The 22226-nt window shown below is 43.2% G+C and overlaps 1 protein-coding gene across 3 annotated transcripts in view; it reads right to left on the reverse strand.

The window, feature by feature from the left end:
* LOC127609050 (muscleblind-like protein 1) overlaps positions 1-22226 on the reverse strand; it is an 80414-nt gene that overhangs the window by 8590 nt on the left and 49598 nt on the right. For all 3 annotated transcript variants that reach the window (XM_052078675.1, XM_052078676.1, XM_052078674.1), the window contains exons 3-6: positions 12840-13010; positions 8375-8581; positions 3088-3327; positions 28-178 (exon numbers count right to left, since the gene is read on the reverse strand). In XM_052078675.1, coding sequence (XP_051934635.1) covers positions 28-178; positions 3088-3327; positions 8375-8581; positions 12840-13010 — 769 coding nt within the window. The remainder of the gene's footprint in view (positions 1-27; positions 179-3087; positions 3328-8374; positions 8582-12839; positions 13011-22226) is intronic.

Below are 22226 nucleotides of genomic sequence, written 5' to 3' on the forward strand. Positions count from 1 at the left end.
GCGCAACGCTTCTGCGTCAGGACTCACCCGACGGGATGAAGGCAGCCTGCTGCTGGAACTGCATGTTGGCCAGGGCCTGTTGGTACTGGAAAACACCAGCGTTGAACATGGTGGTGGCACCGTTGGCTTTTTCAAGTGCGGGTCTCTTTGGTAAAGGGGACAGGACGGGAGGGAGTCCCTGATGAGAGGAACAAAAGCGAGCATTACGGAACGAAACATTCGAGGCAAACAGGGGGCTGGGGGGTGACACTATCATTTAGATCAGGGGTGCCCAAACGTTTTGGACTGAAGATCAGATCAAAGACACGCAAATGGTTGTTTGTTTGTTTTTCTCCTCTACACCCCTTGCGATCTACCGGTCGATCGCGATTGACGTAATGGGCACCTCTGATTTAGATTATGTACCTCATGATGAAAATAAAAATAGAAATTTTGCTGTCTCGATGCGAGGCTCGACCACTAAATTGCAAATGAGGACAGCTACGAAGACGACAGTGCTATAAGCTTCAGAACAATCGCAAATGTTGACTATACCACCCAAGACGACCATATTAGACACAAAACATACATTCCACATGCATTATAGATGAACTGACCTTGAAAGATGTGAATGTAATTAGACATATTCTTTTCATTTGAGAAGCATAACAAATGATTTGTTAATCTTTTCTACTTTGTATTCAAGAATCTGACATTGTGATCAAGTCAAGTCAAGTCAACAGTATTTATAGAGCACTTTCAAACAGCCATCGCTGCATACAAAGTGCTGTACATGGAGCGATTGAACATGCACAATAAAAAGTAAGACAAATCGGTAATAAAGCCGGTAGAAAGCACCAAACAGTAAAATCAAGAACAAATCTAAGTCATGCTGAGTCGAACGCCAAAGAATACAAGTGAGTTTTGAGGAGGGCTTTGAAGTATACAAACATGCTCTATTTCCTCATCCAATGGCCAGGGGCGTTTCCTTACTCCAATGTCGATAATACCCGAGGGCGCATCTTTATTATATATTTTAAAAAATAAAATAGTATGTTCATGTGAACATTTTAAGTCATGCTCCTATGAACGTTGGAGTGTGGTGGTGGGTTTTATTTGTCCATATTTTCACCATTTGACACTTTGTAGTTGAACACAGATTTCCATGAATATATACTGTACCGTGTACAATTGTTAAAAATGAGGACTGTATCGAATGAATTTTATACTTATACGTCACACCACCGTCTTTTTTCCAGTGATACAAGATGCATGTCGTTTATTGACTATTAGACAACGCTCTAATGTGGAACTTCCATATTTAATCTCAGCCAACCCGACCATTTCCGGTTGTCGCTGACATTCTGTTCAATTTTTCGGAACTCTTATTTTCGAGGAAAACCACAGTACGAAAGGAAAATGTAAAAAAAAAAAAATCAGGTTTCAGCAAACAAGAGGCACTATTGCCGAGCACTGCCGCGTGACCTTGTGTCGGGCTTCTAAGTACCGTAAGTCCAAGGGCGTTCTTAGTTTTTTATTTCACGCAGACGAAGAGATTCGATATCAGTAGCACGGATGCACTACATGTTATTTTACTTTGAAGTTGTTTTGGTTAACTTCAACTTAAGTTAGCATTAACACGCACATGCACTGTTCATGGTCATGAATATCATTTGACACAGACAACCTGAAGAATTTGTCTTTCTTGGAAGCGCATGTGGACGGATTTGCTTCAGTGATATGACTCACATGGTTCAATGAAAATTTTGTGATGTCTTTGAAGTCATTTATTTTGCTTGGATGGTTGAGCCTCCACAACAGAAATACGTGGAATCTTGTCAAGGCCACTATTTGAGGACATTTTGTTAATTCCATTCGAATCAGTTCATCAGCCCATGTAAATGAAACATCTCGGAGAGTACGGCGACATGCCAGGCCAAGAGATGAAAGGTCATAGGTACCGGATCGAAAGCCGTGTCGAGGGGCCGCTTCGGTGATTTGACAGCCGACTGAGTCTTAATTAGCAGGCGGCGAGCACATGATGGCAATGGGCCAATGGAATTGAAGCGCATTAACATAACTCAGCAAGCAGTGCGTCATGGGCGAGGTGGGCAGCAGTGCATTGTGAGTCGGTGTGGAAAAAAAAAAGTAATCATTGCAATACAGTTTTGAACCACAGAGAAACCAGAACATCCATCCATCCATTTTCCGAACCGCTTGATCCTCACTAGGGTCGTGGGGGGTGCTGGAGCCTATCCCAGCTGTTTTCGGGCAGTAGGCGGGGGACACCCTGAATCGGTTGCCAGCCAATCGCAGGGCACAGAGAGACAAACAACCATCCACACTCACAATCACACCTAGCGACAATTTCAGAGAGTTCAATCAGCCTGCCACGCATGTTTTTGGAACGTGGGAGGAAACCGGAGTACCCGGAGAAAACCCACGCAGGCCCGGGGAGAACATGCAAACTCCACACAGAAATTGAAATTGGGATTGAACCGGGTACCTCTGCACTGTGAAGTCGACGTGCTAACCACTGGACTACCGGGCCGCCCGTAACCAGAACATGCACATTGTTATCATAATTGTGGGGAGAAACAGGTAAGCGGCATCACTAGCAGGAATAAATTGAGTTTTGGTTGGACTGGTTTGACAAAACCTTTCTATGATGCGTCTTTGACATCTCAGTAATTTGACTTTGTTTTCATTGTTTATGTCCATCCATCCATCCATCCATTCGTCCATCCATTTTCTATTCCGCTCATGCTCTCGACGGTCGCGGGCATGCTGGAGCCTATCTCAGCAGTCTTCGGGCAGTAGGCTGGCAACCGGTTGACGACTGCCTGAAGACAGCTGGGATAGGCTCCAGCACCCCGCCCCGACGCGACCCTTCTGAGGATAAGCGAATCGGAAAATGGATGGATGGATGCATGTTATGCAATGCGATACTTTTCGAGACTGTCGTCGAGCACAGGTAAAATTCCGCTGAAAGATAAAGCGAAACATAGACGAGTGCTCTGATTACAACCTCACAAGTAGTAAGTACATATCATCATATGTTCGACTGGCCACATGTATTCATTCAAAGTCAATAGCGAGGGTGTCTACCATGGCTGCAGCGGCTGCCGCCTGGTTGACTTGATGCTGAGCCGCTTTGATTTTGGCCTGTAGGTGGGCAGGCGGGTGGAAGTACTTGCACTTCTCCCGGGAGCAGCGGCCCTTGATGTAGTCCATACACACCGTCACCGTGTTGTCGTTGGTGTCGATCATGGTGCTGTCAGACGGGTGCGCGAAGCGGCAGTCGTTCTCGCCACGCATGCAGTTACCCCTCTGGTACTCCCGGCATACCTGCGGCACAAACACGTAAGTTCTAAAGCACGTAATAATATTAGATACAGCGGACCCTCGGTCTAATACCCCAAATTTGCACGGTTTGTAGATTCTAATTCTATCGAGCCATTCATGCATATAGTTCTTTTCGCGTGGGTTGCAGGTATGCTGGAGACTATGGACTGTTCAACAGCCAATCACAGCATAAATATCGACAACAACCAACCACACTCACCTTGAACACTGTGAAACTAGGAACTAATGGACCCGCAACTAACATACCCCGGATTCAACGGAGAGAAAAACGTTTTCACTCTGCTCAAAATGCTCCTCTTAAAACAGCTGTTGAAGTCTGTTATTTCCAAAATTGGCGGCGTTTACTGGCCCTGTGACACTGTCAGAGACTGGTCACGTTTCAAAGATAGACGGTACACTAGAGTAGGCTAAAACCTGTGTTTATATGGCGGCCATGTTGACAGTGGCAAATTCCCGTCAAAGGTAATGGAAAGCATAGATATTAGCTTAGCAGCGCCATAAGCACATATCTACCTGTTCATATCACCGGTCTCTCGAACATGCTGTTTATAGTACAGTACACAGTTTTTTTTTTTCGGAAGGCCTTTCTTTATGGCATCTAATCATGACATAGGTGAAAAAAAGGAATCGCTAACGTTATGGCCCGTGAATGTGATGCCCTTATTCTTCTTACTCCCAAGCACGAACAAGGTAGGTTTGGATAAACTTTTAAAACTGCTTCAAGCATTTTTAGGCTCCGAAAAAATGTACTTTGATGAAACAGACCATCGGCTCTACGGAACACCCCCCTGCTTCCAATCAAACGGTTACATCAAGGTTCCACTGTATAGGCAATTTAGAGTCTTCAGTTCAAGCTACATTTACACTGGAGAGGTAGAGAGAGAAAACGTAATATTATTATCAAATGTAGTATACAGCTGCCACCATCTCTGGAGCCGGGCGGACCCGGCAGGCCAAGCTTCATTCGACTCTGCCGGAGCAACAGACGTGCTCCAAATCCGCCTCCATATCCACGTGTGAGCCCAAGAAAGCCTTGACAGAATGTGGCAAATGCTATTTTGAGAACAAGGATTTTGAAAAACACACTAAAAATGCAAAGACACAAGCCGTCTGTAATCCACAGCTTCATTTACTTCCAGCGTTTGACAAATTAATGAATTCGCTTCTCCTGTTCATAAGCTGATGATCACTTCGGGCATGCAGAGACAATCAATCTAATTGACGGGTGCAGTCATAACTCTCGATTGATAGGTAGAACAGAGCGTGACTACCACTCGTTTTTACGGGCTCATCAATCAAGTCGCGTTGAAGCGTTACTCAAATGGGCCGCGTTGCTCTTCCTCGACGGGACGATAGAGAGCAGCAAATGGTTGCGGAAAGCGAGGGCCTGGCTGCTCAGTGAGGCCCATGGGAAATATGAGAACTGTAAACTGAAAAAGAGGGAGCCTGAAATTGACGTATTTACCCAGACACACACACAAACACAAGGTTAGCGCACATATTAAATGAGATGTTTTTTATTCCTTTAGAATTACATTTTGACACTTTCAAGAGGCGCGCAATAACTTAGCGTCTCCGCTTGAGCTCAGTCTGCTTCTGCTGAGTCTCAATCTCACTCAAACAGATTTACTATCATAACACCCTGTGTATGTATATCTCTGCCCCCACTCCTTTTTTTCTGTTCATCAGCCCCGCTGTCTGCACGCATAAAGCGATTTGTGCACAAACTGTCTGTCACCATGATAGCTAATCATCTACAAACGCCAATCAGAGCGAAAAGATGGGTGAAGACCTCCACGTAGCTCTCTAAATATACACACGTAACACACATTCATCCCCTCCCGGCTCCACCATCGCCACAGCTGGCCTTGTTGAGAAAAAAAAAAAAAAGGCCGCCTTGTTGTCAGGCAGATGTTGGCGAGGTGGGCGATGGAGGGAGGGAGAGGAAACATGGGGGAAGATGATGAATTTGGAGCAAAGGACAGAGAGATCGGGATCTCGTAGACACGCGTGTGTGGAAGTGAGGTAGACAGCATATGGCTGGTTAAAAAAGACGAAAAAAAGAAAGAAGAGTCGTCAAAAAAGAGAGTGAGCCCAAATTGGAGCAATTTGATGTTCCCTGCAGCCAACGTGGACCGGCCTGTCTCCCTTAACAGTGCTTAATCATGCATTAGCGTGAGCTGTAACCGGCTCAGAGTGCTTTGGTTGGGAAGCAAATGAAGGGCCCGTTAATCATGTTTGCATTCCCATGGCAACCGTCGTTCTCGCCATTTGCATCAGAGCAGCTCGCAGGTAAAAAGCAACATGTGGGTTTTTGCGAGTCTGGAAGCACCACCCTACCTACGGCAACGCTGAAGCGAAGACAAACAGAGAATTAGATGGAAAGTTCTGGAAAATATTTTTACAGAGCTGCTTGTCTTCTAAAATAGGAGATTTCCTCCGCGACTGAGTGAAATTGTGTGTAACGTATCCGTCCACTGCAGCGCATGATATTCCACCAAATTCCAGCTCTGTTTATTTTGAATGGCACAGCAGCAAGTCAAATATGTCTGGCTGCTTAGATATTTTTAGCAAAACGAGTTCCTGATGAATTTACTTAGTAAATGATGACCAAAGGGGGGTAAATCACCAGCACGTTTTAAGAAAAAAAGAAATCTCATCTTACAACGATGATGTAACCAGAAGGTTATTTTGTCCAATCAGAAGCCTAAAGAAAGTCATTACTGGAAAAGGCACAGGAACAGCAGATGACTTTACATGAAATGAAAATGAAAATGGGATGGTTGTGTGGAAAGAGGATGAAGAAGAGTGACTGAGAAAAATGAAATATAATCAGGATAAAAGAACAACAACAATAATAGCAATCAGAAAAACACAGGTCAACAGCAAATTTTAATCAGAGATGACTTGATCTGTCTTCTCACTAATTTTTGACACTGACTGAAACAAATGTCTTACTTTTTTGGGAGCACATTAAGTTTTTGAGATATTTTCATTTTGGGTTTGACAGCAAGTTTGACACGTAAAAACTTGTTCAATCTGGATTTTACCAATTCTTTGCAGCTCTGACGTTTCAGAAAAAAAGCTTTCCACCTGTTGCTGAACCTTACCCATAATTCATGAATATTCCTAAATATTGTTAGTAGTAGTATGAAAACCTGATGTCCCTTCATTTCTTTTTCTTGAGTTTTCAAAGGCGGCCCAGTGGTCCGGTGGTTAGCGTGTCAAACTCACAGTGCAGAGGTATTGGGTTCAAGTCCAGCTCCGGCCTCCCTGTGTGGAGTTTGCATGTTCTCCCCGGGCCTGCGTGGGTTTTCTCCGGGTACTCCGGTTTCCTCCCACATTCCAAAAACATGCATGGCATCCTGATTGAACACTCCATATTGTCCCTTGGTGTGAGTGTGAGCGTGGATGGTTGTTTGTCTCTGTGTGCCCTGCGATTGGCTGGCAACCGGTTCAGGGTGTCCCCCGCCTACTGCCCAAAGATGGCTGGGATAGGCTCCAGCCCTCCCCGAGCCATGTGAGGATAAACTGATCGGAAAATGAATGAGTGGAGAGTTTTCAAACGGGTGCTGATTCGGAATCAACAAAAAAAGTTTATCACTTACTTCTCTGAGTAACTTATTTTGTAAAAACTGTTGCCTGGTCTAATGGTTGATATTTTGTAATTAATAATGCCTTCAATAATGGATACAAATGAAATTAAAATATTGCTCTTTTAAAAGATGTTATTACAAGCTATTGTAAAACCACCACAACAATGAACATAAAAATTGGCACTACTGCTTAGAATAAGAAACATGAAATAAAATGTACAAGATAGTAAAATGAAATCAAATTTACACACCAAAAATAAACTTGAACAGAATCGTTAGCCTGACAGCAAATAAAACCAAACCAAAACAAGTGTTTGCTAAAAATTGTGTTTTCATTTTATGTCTTTCAAGATTCCAAAGTTATACATTCAGACAAACTAAGTGTATTGCAGAAAAGCAAGAAATACAAGAACACTATTCTTTTTCTTCTTCTTATTATAAGTCTAAGTAAATAAACAGCAAAAGAAGGAGATAATCTCCACACAATGTGAAAGAAATAACCATCTTCTTATGGTCATGGTCTGGACTGTTTTCTGTTCATCTGGGTTTGAATGAAAATGCAAATAATTGTGCTGAAAACACAACAGTCTGCCAGCTTGCTCTTGTCTCCAGTGTGACATTTGACTCTGCAATGAAACCGAAAGCCCGTCCCTGTCTTCTGCATCTGATAGCGTCCTTTGGCCTCGCCCCTCGACTACCACGACGGGTCTTCAAATTGATTTTTCTCTTAGCTCCGCCCTGTCTGGCCCCACCATCTCTTCTGTCCTGCCACTGATCCAATCCCCGCACTCTGCATGTCGTCTGCCTGGCGACTTCCTCATCACCACCCCCGCCGCCATCAATTACCTGGCCGCCCACTGTTTCATGTTAAATGCAACCCTCCTAACTTCGTCGCCCACCACCCGCCTGCAACCTAACGATCGGCTTGTTATTCTGCCGCCGTTGCTTCCCGGGTGGGGTTGCATAATAGATGATATTGAGCCACAGTCCAATTCATGATTAGCTGCGCACAGCTAGGCGAGCGGCGCTTATCATGTGACTGATTGGTTTCATAGGAAAAGGAAGGCTTTTTTTTTCTTTTTTGACTAGTTTCGCGGTGATTCTGGGAAACTTGAACTGGGTTAATGTGTGCACAGAGCTGTTTTTATTAATGTCACTTCCTCTTCGCTTAAGTGTGGGTAATGACCATATTATGGTAATGGCTTAGTGTAGAGTACACATGCTGTGTACTGGATACATAATTAAAGTCTACACACAGATGCTGTTTGGGGAAAGTGTCTTTAATATTAAGACACGTCCCATATTTCAAAGGCTAAGTGCTCTGCTTTGCCGTGAAATAATGTTCAGTGGCCGCTGCGCTTACTCGCGTTTGGATCGATGTGATCCAATAATGATTTCAAATTCTCCATCATACATGTTTCTGTGCATCTCACCTCCAGTCTATCTGTCCTCATTAGTTTCTGTGCTGCGGTGGCGACCGGGACGGGGACGCTGGCGTTGCTGGTGAGCAGTACGGGAGCGCTGGGCAGGATCTCAGCGGGCATCAGGCCAGGCGACACGGGGCCAAGGTAGGGGTTGAACGCTGCCGCCGCGCCGCCATTGGCGTTGGTCGCCAGGCCGGGCATGACTGAAAACATGGGCTGGAATGAAAATGTGGGTCCGGGTTAAAGATTTGTTTCGATCATCTCCAAAGTTGATAAATTCTGGTGAAAGCCATAATATGTCGTAATTGTACCGCAAATATAACAATTATTGTGATGATGCACTGGCTTTAGTGGGGAATAAAGCTTCAGTGTCAAAATGAGATAGATTTAATCATCTGTAATATTGGTGGAGCAAACAGGACACCTCCCATCGTGTATGAGCACAGCATCAGTCCACGCCATTCCATATCATACCATCCATCCATATGATATCACAACATACCATACTGTACACAACGGTACTCATACCGTCCGAGCAGGCACATGACATCAATTTGATGTTGAAGGTTGGATTTTGATGTCACATTGATTTTTGAATTGAAATCGGATGCCCATTGGGACAGCATCGCCGAGATCACACTACGAAGTATTTGATACGTACTATATCATATACCGCACCTTGTCATCATTGCAACACACTGTCAGAGTTCCAGGCTAACATGAAATGTTTGCATTTTTGCAGTTTCATTTAAATCAAATGTTTAATTGGAAACAATGATTTTCATATGAAAGAACCCCCAAATTATGAACTGTTTTTAGAGTGTAGCATTCCATTTCTTATAACCTACACCATCTTCTCATCACACCATAAAATACAAACCGATATCAAGTACTTCATTGAAAAGATTATACCATTCTAAAAAACAACAACCCTTTTCCCCTTATGACTTTTTCTTTAGTTTTCAAAAATCATTGACATTGTGTTTTATCAGCAGAAGTAACTCAGATCAACAGAAAACTGTGCTGGAATATGAAAGAGAAAAAGTATTTTCCTTCTATTGTTTTCACTCTCAAAGGCAGCAAGAACACAGTGCAAGTTTTCCCTGCACGTTCTTGACCCGGACCCCTGTCTAAGAGTTGTCTCTTGAGATCGTGCCAACAGGACACAATGAGTAATAGAGCATCGGCGGCAGCCAGGATCTGGGCGGCTAAAAAACTCCTTGCTTCTCTCATTAAATCAAGAAAAACGGCATGACATCCGTAGTATTTCCAGCGCTGCCTTCAGGAGCATCTGGAGAATTAAATCTTATCACAATTTGCACTTGAAAAGTGGATTTGCGCCCCTCAAGGTGCACTGATATCAAACCGTAGCTCAAGGTTTGGCTGGAGCAGACATGACGTCATTGAAATGAATCCAAGTCACGTGGCTTCATCAGTGCAATGATGTCATCTGCTGAATATTTTTAAAACTCTACTCATGGCCATTTCTGGAACATCATTTTACTGTCAGAAAATCGTTTCACACAGTTAGATGAGATTCATCCACACCACATACGTCTTTTCGCGGCCCTTGATGTCACTGCGGTGATGTGTGACGCAGCAATCCACAATCATTTATCATTTCCGCCTCTCAATTTTTTAAGATAAAAAACAAATACATTATACATGCAAATGCTTTGCGGTGATCATTACCTTGAAAAATTAAAATTGGAGTGTAGTCTCTGAATACATAATTGAGCGGAAGCACTTTTCACACTGTAGGCATAGCTAGCAAGCTAACTGCGTGCTGTACTGGTAGAAATGGGCCACGAAATTATCTCATTCAGTACCAGCCAGTTCTGGACCAAGTCTGAAAAGACGTTTCAAAACGTCTTTGGGAGTGAATGAGTTATTTGCAGTTATACAGCAGGGAAGCGGCGACTCGTGCCTGACACCCAATTGCGTAACAGGGCCTTGAGTTAGTAATAAAAAACAAAAACAAAATCAACCCTAATGAAATGGTGAAAATTAGTTTAATGCTCCAAAACGAAGTGCTACACAATGCTCAGTCTGTGTATGTGTTTTTTTTAGCGATGCTCTTCAAACCTTTACAATGCATTAAATACATTGTGTTCTCAATTTTAGAAAAAGACCTCTGAACGCATTGTACAGGCTATTGAAAGTTAAAGTTTAAAAAGGGAAGGAATTCACATTTTACCTGCTGAATTTCAAAAATATAGCTTGGATTCTCGAAATATTTTGCCTTTCATTTTGAAAGAGACCACTTCATTTCTGTGCAAAAGAAGTCTAAACAAGAAGAAATACACATTTTGTTTTTGAAAAAAAAAGATTTTAAATATGTAATAAATAATACACCTTTTGCTATGTGATGTCATAAAGTATCGTGGACACTTGCGAGTCGGCCAGTTGCCATAAAGGTTTACAATCCTGTTGTTATTTTGTATGACACGATTGTATTTTTTTATTTTTCTGCTTTGTATTATTGTATTTTTATCTCTTTTATAGCTTTAATATTTCAGCTTATATTGGCAACCATGGGGCAGGCAAAATAAGAATTTATTGCACAGGGGGGGAACATGTTTCCCAACTGTTCATGATAATAAACACTTGGAATCTGAATCTCGAACGATATCAGAGATTTTAATTGGCCTAAACTGTGGTCGGAAGGAATAAAGGACTTGCAACATATTTTATTGGTTTGACTGTCCCCATATGTTTTTATTGCTAATTATTTTGCGACCTCCCCAAGCTATGGCTGTCACACCCTCGCGGTTCGCAGAACCCCGCACCGGCGGAAGATGCAAAGAAAGCTTTAAAATCCGCAAGAGATACACTAGAAGCAGACAATTCCTCGAAAGAACAGTGTTGTCCCACCCTTTTGTACACAACAACGGTGTGTTTGCTTGAATTTGTAGCGCGCTCTCTCTCCTCACTCTGTCATCCTATCGCCTTCACTTGACCCGGTTGTCTTCTTTCTCTCGCCAGCCATTTATTTCTCCTTGTCTCATTCGTGTGTTCTGTCCTTCTCTGCCTCCGCCGTGACACAAACCGAAAGGGAAAGCTCTGCGTCCCCACAGACATCTAACGCCTCTTTAAGCCCTTTCATGGTTTCCTCTGTTCCTCTCCAAACGGGCTTTCCACTCGATGCCGGTGATAAGCTATTGGATAAGTGTACGTGTGTGTGTGTATGTGTGTGTGCAAGCAGCTTGAAAAGGCTTACACCTAAAGGAGTACAATGCGAATGTAGTTATTTTTTTGATTTACTGCTGGTTACTCATGGTGTAACAGTGCACTCGCCTGTTATGTGTGTGGGCAGCGTGGGTTCAGTTCCTAACGTGTCAATGTGAGTGTGCAGTACATACCGTTGTTTGCCTCTATATGTGCCCTGCGACTGACTCGCAACAAGTTTAGGGTGGTCCGTCTTTTGCGAGGTGGCAAAGTGGTCGACTGGTTAGTACATCTCCCACATTCCAAAAACATGCACCGTAGGTTGATAGGACACTTAAATTGTCCCTCGGTATGATTGTGAGCATGCATGTTTGCTCTTATACATGTGCCCTGCTATTAGCTGGCAACTAGTTTGGGGTGTACCCCATCAACTGCTCAAAGACAGCTGGGATCAGCTCCAGCAGGCCCGCGACCGCCGTGAGGATAAAGTGGCTGGTTTATTGTTGTCTTTGTTTATGTTAATGACTGTCAGTAATTTCGCACAAAAAAGCACTTTACACATCCTTTTGGACTATTATTTATCCTGTTCTTAACAAAAAACAAAAAAAGGTTGTAAAAAGTTAGTTTTCATTTAACCCATCGTAATATCAATATTGAGATATCTGGCATAAATATCAAGAGATGAAATTTTGTCTATATCGCCCAGCCCAAGTTTTGATATAAATTAGTGAAGACCAGATCACTCCATTTTCAGAAACAGGTCGATAACAACAGACTCACTTGTCTAATTTGACACTTAGGGTGGACAGGCACTCCACTGATCCATCTATTTGTGTCCAAGTAGCATACACAGTGTTTCTGCTTTAAATTTAAGAGTGCAGACTACATTGGCAGTTCTCTTGTTCGCTTTGACCATTTATCACCTTGAAGTGATGAATTTGAATGAGTGTGTGTGTGTGTGCGCGCATGTGTGTGAGATGGAATCACTTTGTGGGTGTGGCCGTAGTTGGGTAACGCTGTCAACAGCCAAATATTAAAGGACAAGCACTCCTCTCTAACGAAGACAGAGAGTCTCAAAAGAGTAGCAACTCCTGGCCAAGAATTGATGGTGTCATAACAGCATTGACTATTTTCAGACAAGATTTGGGAGCATGTCTGTGGCTTACAATTTGAGTTCTGGGTAATTGAAAAGGTGTTTGATATGCGTTTGAACCAACCTTTCCAAGCATACCCTGTGAATGTGTAAGAAAAACACATTTCTCAAGACTTTTAGAAGTGTAGTAGCGGGTGGGTGCTTGTGTGTTACCACGGGTTGCAGCTGGGTGGCAGGCATCATGGCGTTTGCGATCTGCATCTGCTGGGCAAGCATTGCCATGTTCTTCTGCTGGATGAGGTTGTTCCTCCCGTTGATCTCCAGTTGGGTCTTCAGGTGGGGTGGGGGGTGAAGGTACTTGCAGTTCTCCCGGGAACAGCGGCCCTGTTGCCGAATAGATAGGTCATAAAAGACATGTTAAAAAAAGGTGTGTGTGTGTGGGGGGAGGGGGTATAATGTGGACCGACCTGACATAACTATGTGGTTTGTTTTGGAGCCGCACTTTTTTTTTTGCGACCTAAGTTATGGACTTGGTGTTTTTCTCTAATCTCTTTTAGCCCTCAAGATGACAAAGTAGCTCCAAAAGCAGATAACACGGAGGGAGCATTAGCTTCAGTATCTGTCGAACAGACTGTGACACAATACTGTGGCACATGTGCAGTTAAGTCGGACTTAGTCCAAAAAAATTAATCAATAAATAGACAACTTGAATTTCCAAAAATTCCCTTTTGAAAAATATGCATTTTGTTAAAAAAAAGAAACAAACAACAACAACAAAAAATGGAACGTTTCCGAACAAAAGTACTTTAAAAATGTTTTTGTAAAATCCCTACTTTTTTTTCTGAAAAAATGGAATTCGGAAATTCTCGCATGGTGGGGGAGAGGAGAGGGAACTTTCTTCAAACAAGTAGTGTGTGTGTGTGTGTGTATATATATATATATATATATATTATATATATATATACATACCGTATTTACACGACTATAAGGCACCATTAAAAGTCTTAAATTTTCTCCAAAATGGACAGTACGCCCTATGATCCTATGATGCGGAGCGTCTTGTGTATGCGCTGAGTTCCAAAACCTGACTGACAGCCGACACGCTGTTTATATAGAGAAAAGGCGGAAGTGACTGTGACAGGCATGCGACAAAGAAGTCGGACAATTAGTGAATGGTGGGCGTGTGTATATACATATATGGAGAGGGAGAGAGAGAAAAGGCAGATGTGAGTGAGGAGAGGCATGCGGCGACGAAGTCTGCCAATGAGTGAAGGGTGGGCGTGTAAGTGGGCGCTAAAGGGACGCCCCAAACAGGTACCAACACCTGTATAGAGTGTGGCTATGTGCATTGTTGCAAAACAACTTCGGTTTTGGTTTCTAAGAACCCCCGAAAATCAATTCGACAAAGGGACACGCCTACGAAGCTCAGTTCAAACTTCAAGCCATCGGTTATGCTATTGGCATGCGTGCGCATCTCACAGCAGCGGTGAAAAACCAAGTCAAGCAAATGAACTCTGAGCTTGCCGTTATTCCCGGAGGCTTGACTAAAGAACTCCAACCGCTGGACATTGGCATCAACCGGGCGTTCAAAGTAAAGTTGCGAACGGCATGGGAACAATGGATGATCGGTGCTAAACACAACTTTACAAAGAGTGAGAGGCAGCGCTGGGTGAGTTACGTCACAATTTGTGAATGGATTGTGGCTGCTTGGACAAACGTGTCTGCTTGCACTGTTGTTCGAGTTTTTGGCAAAGCCGGCATCATTTCTGTGGAGCCACATGGCAATGAGAGTGACTCTGACAACGAGAGGGAACCCGGCGTTTTTTATCGATTACTGGTACTAGCACAATTGTTCAATTCTGATACAGAGGATGAGGACTTTGATGGATTTCTGGGTGATGATTGATCGAAAAACGTGAGTACATTGTACGATGGCTAAATAAAATACAACGGAACTCAGTTTTGCTTCCGTTGCCTTTTTAAAAACGTGTTTTTAGCTTGTATCTGTATGTCTTGGCATGCTACCGCATGCTTCAAGCTAACGTATTTTTAGCGTGCGAGCATGCATGCCGTATGTTTAAGCTGGCGTATGTTTTACCACTTAAAAACTGCACCCAATAATACAGTGCGTTTTGTCTATGTGTAAAATACAGAAACAGCACCCATTAATGAGACTGCGCCCAACCATATGGTGCGCCGAATGGTCGTGAAAATACGGTGTATATATATACAGTATATATATTGGGTCGCAGGCATGCTGGAGCACCCAGAGAAAATCCACCCACTCACAGGGAGAACATACAAACTCCACACAGGAAGACCGAAGAGAGAGAGAGCGAGAGAGAGAAAATATACTCCATCTTTCCTACATCTTAATAATCAAACCAGAGCTATCCATGACGACTCTCGGCCCATTCACAGAAAAAGAAAAAAAAACAGTTGACGGCCAATGTCATCACTGGCGCTCCTTGTTGGGATTCGCACTGATGTCATTTCTTATCAAACGATACTTGAAAATGACTTTTGGTTTTATTATTGCAACAGCTTGACAGTGACACTGGAAAGGTTACAGCACCCCTGATTTCATGATCTTCTATGGGATTCAAGAAAAAGGTTTGTTTTTCAGTTACAGCGTGTGTTCCTTGCAACATTACGACTTTCTCTGGGGGCAAAAGCGTACAAGCTAAAACTGAAATGCGCCTGCTGTTGCGAGAAATGGATTTGTTAATGAACAAAAACATGAAAACAAACACGCAAACAGTCCTCACTGTCTCTCAGCTGTTAGTGTTTCAGCGGAAAACACTTGAGAGTCAGCATGACTCGATGATAGATGCTTAAAAAGGCCTGCTGAATCATTATCAACCCCCCTTCAATCGAGACGAGTGTCAATATTTGCCATCATCTCTCAGCATAAGAGGCCGAAGCAGGATGTATTCCTGATTGGCAGGAATAAACACAGACCTCATCCCACCATCGTACCCGAGTGCGAGAGAGACAGCAGGGAGCAATTTGCGACTGGCTTCTCCATGCCGAGGGTCATTACATCCACCCGGCCGCCCTGAGGGTTGAGGCAGGGAGGTGGCAAAAGCAATTTGCGCTCTCATACTGCCGTCTGAACTCCCCCAAAAAGATGTAATATCTGACTACTGCCCTTCATTCCTGTTCCCTTTCACATGCATGCTGATATGGATGATGCTGAATACAGACAAGAATGGCTGCGGCGTTGTAATCCAGCATGTTCACGCATTCATCCGGCTCCCCGTTAGTCTTGTACAGAGCAGAGCACCAACTCCCATGGAGAAGAAAAAGGTTGCCTGTCACGCTACTGCTCATCATTTCCTTCGGATTACGTCCACTGCGCCTCAGTGTGACACCAGTGAGCAAACGCGTCGCATCACGTTCGTCGTTTGGATTTCCTCCCTCCCAGCCTTGCTAGTCTGCCTAGCGACAATCTGAGGAGACACTTTGCTGATGAGAATGTCAAGAGTTCTCTCCTTGGCTCAGAGTGATGTGGCAGGCCAACGCGGGCCTGTAGGCGCATGTTACCAATGCCTTTGGTCCTGCTTGCTTCATGTGTGTTGGTTGCAGTTATTGATCACAGCTAATTCGTAAATGTTAATTTGAATTTCAAGGTTCATTTCCCCCACGGGTGGCTCGATAATAGCTTGTGAAATGTCTGTGTTTGCCTATAAATGTGTGTGTGTTTGTGTGTATCTCCATCCATTTTCCAATCCGCTTATCCTCACAAGGGTCGTGGGGGGTGCTGGAGCCTATCCCAGCTGCCTCCGGGCAGTAGGCGGGGGACACCCTGAACCGTTTGCCAGCCAATCGCAGGGTACACAGACACAAACAACCATCCACGCTCACACTCACACCAAGGGACTATTTCGAGTGTTCAATCAGCCTGCCATGTTTTTGGAATGTGGGAGGAAACCGGAGTACCCGGAGAAAACCCACGCAGGCCCAGGGAGAACACGTAAACTCCACACAGGGAGGCCGGAGCTGGAATTGAACGTGGGCCTCTGCACTATAAGGTCGACGCGCTAACCACTGGATCACCAGACCACAGAGAAGAAGAAGAAAAATAAATAAATAAAATATATATATGCACACACACACACACACACGCACACACACACAATTATTATTATTTTTTGTTTGTTTGTTAAATACCACTGTTTTCTTGAAAACATTTGTGACATGAAAACACCCATGACACATGACACATGAACAACAACCTATTCTTTATGCATCCACCAGCCATGGACAGTCTGTCGTCTTAGAAAATATAATGAGATCCAATAGAAGTTATAAATCTAACAATATTTCTCTGACTGTGGTAGAAGTTAAGTGTGAGGTCAAACTGCTGAGGGCTGCTTGGTATGATGCCTTACAGCTGTCCATTAACGCACACAACCACTGCTTTATGTCTTCTCTTGATAAAATAAATGAATAAAAGAGTATGACCGAAGGAAGTCGTGCAGCTGACCAAATCTCGCTGAAGATAGATTGCACTGTCGAGACATTATCTGGGTGATGTATTTCCATTAGCGCAGAAGTAGAATCAATAATGGCATGCTTGTTAGCGCAGTGCATTTTATCTGCTAAATTCTCAAAAGGTCAGTCATACAGACGTGTCACAAGTAATTTCACTTTTTTATCTGCTCCTGTTTCTGACTGTTGTATTAAATGATGCTTCTAAAGACTGTCGATCACTGTTTTTTGCCTTTCCGCTAATTTTGCCGATTCAACTGCCTTTGAAAAGTAGTCTGGCGATTCTTGCCAAAGGGTACTTGCTTTGCGGCTAGCTGCTAGCCACTCGACGCTAATGCTGGCTCCAGGCACTGTATGTCAATGTCAATTAATTAAATTTAAAAAAAAAAAACCCTTAATTAAGGATTGTATGTGATTTCAGGACGACATTGTAAGCGGAGAGCTATATGGTAGTGTCACAATGCAAATTGCAAATTCTAAAATAAACAAAATGTGTTTGATTCTTCTACACCCCAGTGTACATGTAGCACGCGCACACACAAACATAGCAGTCGTGCCCGAGCCCTTAATTTTTATTTACGCTACATTACTTGTATTCGCACTGCTGCAGTATCGCCGTATCACGTTGGGCTGGTTATGACCTTGGGCTTAATATGAATCTCAGAATCCTCTTTTGAATGGCTCTTAGGCATCATCAAGAAGCGCGTCGAGAAAGCACTGTGAGGACTGAACAATAGCCATCTCCTCTTTTCTTACTGCTTTGTCGCTGCTCATTTTTGTGCTTGTGGAATCCCCTCTTGAAAGAATTCCACTCAGACTTGCAGGAGCCGAGAAAAAAGAAGTCAGAAGGAGAGAGAGACCAACAGAGATGGATAGCAAAGGGAAACGCAGAGCGAGACAGATGCAGAGAGCTCCTCTCTTATTAATATTAATCAAAGGCGTCTGTCTGCATGTTCAATACATCCTCCAAGGGATGTCTTGTGCATTGCAGGCCCTTCTGTACTCTCGCTCCAGTGATCACATATCGATTCCGTTTAATCTTATCAACGATGACTCAAGCTCACGTAATCCAACAGCCACTATTGTGATCTTTTTTGTTTGTTTTTGGTGTATGAGACGTGTGGCATAGGCTCAATCGGACTGACAAAACAGGAAGTGTAACAACAACAACAAAAACACCTATTAATTCCCTCCTGAGGACACCTCCCCTTTTCTCCAGCTCCCGACGTCAAGCATCACTCCCGGAGGTGCCGTCTGCTTGGGCAAGAGGGAGTATTGATGAGAAAAGGCAAGAGCAACGTTTCCTTCACCTTAGATACACCCCCCCAGGCATGTCAACTGGCCCCCTCAGAGTTGGCGAGCGAACCCCATGGCCTAAAAATACCTAGCCATCCATTGTCCAAAACTCTTGTCCTCATTAGAGTCATGGGTGAGGTGGGGTCTATCCCAGCAAAACTTGGGTGAGAGACTGTGTACACCCTCGACTGGTCGCTGGCCAATTGCAGAGCACAGATAAACAACTAATGTCAAGATCAACAAATTATCGCCACTGATATCACCTTTAAATGTATATGCCAACATTTCTTCCTACCTAATGGAAAACATCCCTTTGTGCATCCATCCATCCATTTTCCGATCCGGTGATCCAAACAATGGTCGCGGGGGGTACTGGAGCCTCTCCCAGCTGTCTTCGGGCAGTAGGCGGGGGACACCCTGAACCGGTTGCCAGCCAATCGCAGGGCACACAGAAGCGAACGACCATCCGTGCTCACACTCACACCTATGGACAATTTAGAGTGTTCAATCAGCCTGCCATGCATTGTTTTGAAATGTGCATCGTTTTGAAATGTGGGAGGAAACCGGAGTACCCGAAGAAAACCCACACAGGCCCGGTAAGAACATGCAAACTCCACGCAGGGAGGCTGGAGCTGGAATTGAACCTGGTACTGCTGCATTGTGAGGTATAAATCGCCAAGGTTATGGTAGTTAACGAAAACTAACAAAATAATAAACTAAAAGAGAAAATTAAATGTGTTAACAAAATAATACAAAAAGAAAAATGCTTGGGAGGTGTCGGGGGGGGAGGGGGGAAACCTTATTGAAATGACATCCTATATTAGTAAAAGTAACTACAGTTATAGCGAAAATGTGAGTTTTGATAGATATTAATATCATGAATATCTATAATTTTAAATGTGTTTATTTTGATCCTGCTGAAGTAAGATGAAACAGTTGCTTGAGGAATATTATTTGCTGACGTTTATCACACGGCAACAGATTTTTTTTAATCGTGCACTCATTAAAAAAACTTATATAAAAACTAATATAAAATAAACTAAAATGAAACATTTTCAAATAAAATAAATACAAAGCTGCTCTAAAAATGAATTAAACTGAATCGAATTTCAAAAACAAAAGTCAAAAACGCAATAAAAACTGACTACAATGAAAAATCCAATATCATTATAACCCTTATAATAGCTGGACCGTTTTCAAGCTCTGTAATCTCATTAAGATGAGCAAAAGGCCAACCAAGCCTTTCAGATAACGAAAATTGTGAATCGTTCCAGACAGAGGCTCAGCGCTGTCTTCTGTAGTCAGGTTACAACTGAAAGAATGAGCAAACATCACATTTGACACCTCATTGCGGCAGTCTGCGGTTAAAAGTCAGTGAGAATGTACAAGCGCCAGCATGCTTTTCATTTATTTGGCAAGGAAAGTGATCTTTAACAGAAGCCAAAAACAAATACAGTCTCTGTCATTGAAATAAAGTGGAATCATTTGTGCATACTGGGCACAAAAAGTGTATCTTATGAAATAAAAATGGAGAAAAAAAAATCTCTTAAAAGCACCGACTCTTGAATGAGTGCATACGAAAGAATTTACTTTTACAACCACATTCAAAATCAACCACAAAGTGACACATTAACGTCTTTAAGCACAGCAAATTACAACAGCAAAACATCCTCTTGTTATCGAGTTATCAAGTTATTCCAATGAACAACAAAAATGTTGAATGTGAAATAAACCGAAGGTAGGTCCTATGCAACATTTTTGGTAAGTTCATGGAAACATTGCAGAATGAAAGGTTTAACTGGAAAATCGAATCTTCAAGGTCTCACACTTTCCATTGTAATTGAAAAAGCATTGCTGTCCCAAAATAAATACAGTAAATATTACCATTCCCGGAATTCTATGGAAAGGAATATCCTTCACCCGGAATAAAAACCTATGCATTAACATTTTGACTAGGATATTACGTGTTACCGGAAGTTGCGTAAGCGGAAATTCCACCACCCGTAACCCGGGTGGAGGACTAATGCCGCAGGAGCTTAAATACACGCAACGCCCACCCGATGCGACGGAAAAGACTGACGCTGAAACAAGTTTTCACTTCGCGTTTTTCGATCATCAGATACTAATATAATAATAATAAAATCAGAAGTAAAGAATAATGACTGTTATTGTGGATTACATATGACAATTTGAAATTTTGGTTCAGACTTTAGCAAGCATCATGGAACTTGACATGCTTGATTTGCTTTCACGGGCCACATAAAATGACGTGGCGGGCCAGATCTGGCCCCCGGGCCTTGACTTTGACACCTGTGGTTTCGAATTTCAGTATCCCCAAACATTCTCGTCCAAGAGCTGTATTTCGCTGCAGGATTTGTTACTATGTGACTGTGTTAATGGTGGTGATGGGTAGCCAGAGAGCGGAGCGGGAGCAAAATCGTTAGCACAGGAAACTAATGATGGTGCAAAATCATTGGCTGTGATGCTACTCGCTGATCGGTTTAATTAACTGTTACATGGAAACTGTTATTTTTATGCAAAGAGGATTGCCGTTTGTTTTTGTGAATGCATTCTATAAAAATGCTGCGTATATTCCCTAATGGATATGAAACTTTAAGCCAAACCTGTCAGTTAGACTTTATACTGAAGCGCTTCATGCATCTTTCAGCCTTCGTCTTACTTCACATCACACTCTAATATGTTCTCCATTCAACACCTATAAAGCTTAGCTCGAGTGAATTGTATTTCTCACTCAGTGAGCCAAGGAGGGATCACAAAGAGCATTATAGCCAGCTGAATGCAAGAGTGGTGGCCCATGCTAGTACTTGAAAAGGGTGCGGGCGCTGGCGTGTGGAGTGCCGCAATCAACAGCTGGAGAATGAAAGAACGGAGCAAAGTAGTTTTGTTTCATCAAAAGAGATAGAGGCAAGTCTTCAGAAATTAAAGTCCACAACAAACTGACTTCTGATTGAAGCGACTTGATTGGCAAGCTGAACAATGCGTGAAAAGAAGAGAATGTTTACATGACAATTGCCTTATAAAAAAACAATAACAATCTTTTTTTTTCTTTTTTAAAGTTTCAAACACACAAACTAACACGCATGACAGAAAATGCTCTAATCTACATTCCATGCCAACTTTTGAGTCTTCATCATCATCAGTGTCCCTTTCGACTTTGACTTGTCCATTCATCCATCCATTTTCGATCCGCTTAATCCTCACAGGCCCCAGAATTGAGCCCTGTGGAACACCACATGACAGGGGAGCAGTGCGTGACTCAGAGCAGCCAAGGCTGACACAAAAGGTTCTGTCAGCATCCACCTCTTATCCTTACAAGGTCGTGGAGGGGGGGGGGGGGTGTAGCCTGGAGCCTATCCCAGCTGTCTTCGGGCAGTAGGCGGGGGGCACCCTGAACCGGTTGTTAGCCAATCACAGGTCACACAGAGACGAATAACCATTCGCACTCACACTAACACCTATTGGACAATTTAGAGTGTTCAATCAGCCTGCATTGCATGTTTTTGGAATGTGCAAGTACCCGGAAAAAATCCAACGCAGTCCCGCGGAGAAGATGCAAACTCCACACAGGGAGGCCTGAGATGGAATCGAACCCGGTGCCTCTGCACCAGGTTCGACGCGCTAACCACTGGACCACCAGGCCACCCGAGTTTGACTTCGGTAATGTGAATTACCGAAGAAGCGGAATTACGGGCTGGCACGGCTCACTTAAAGTGGTCAATCAACACTAACCGTTGTCAATCCCGACAGACCTTCTCAATACATCACGAAGGAACTCCCATTTCAATGACG

The sequence above is a fragment of the Hippocampus zosterae genome, chromosome 10 (genome assembly GCF_025434085.1).
Source record: "Hippocampus zosterae strain Florida chromosome 10, ASM2543408v3, whole genome shotgun sequence".
Classification (NCBI taxonomy): domain Eukaryota; kingdom Metazoa; phylum Chordata; class Actinopteri; order Syngnathiformes; family Syngnathidae; genus Hippocampus; species Hippocampus zosterae.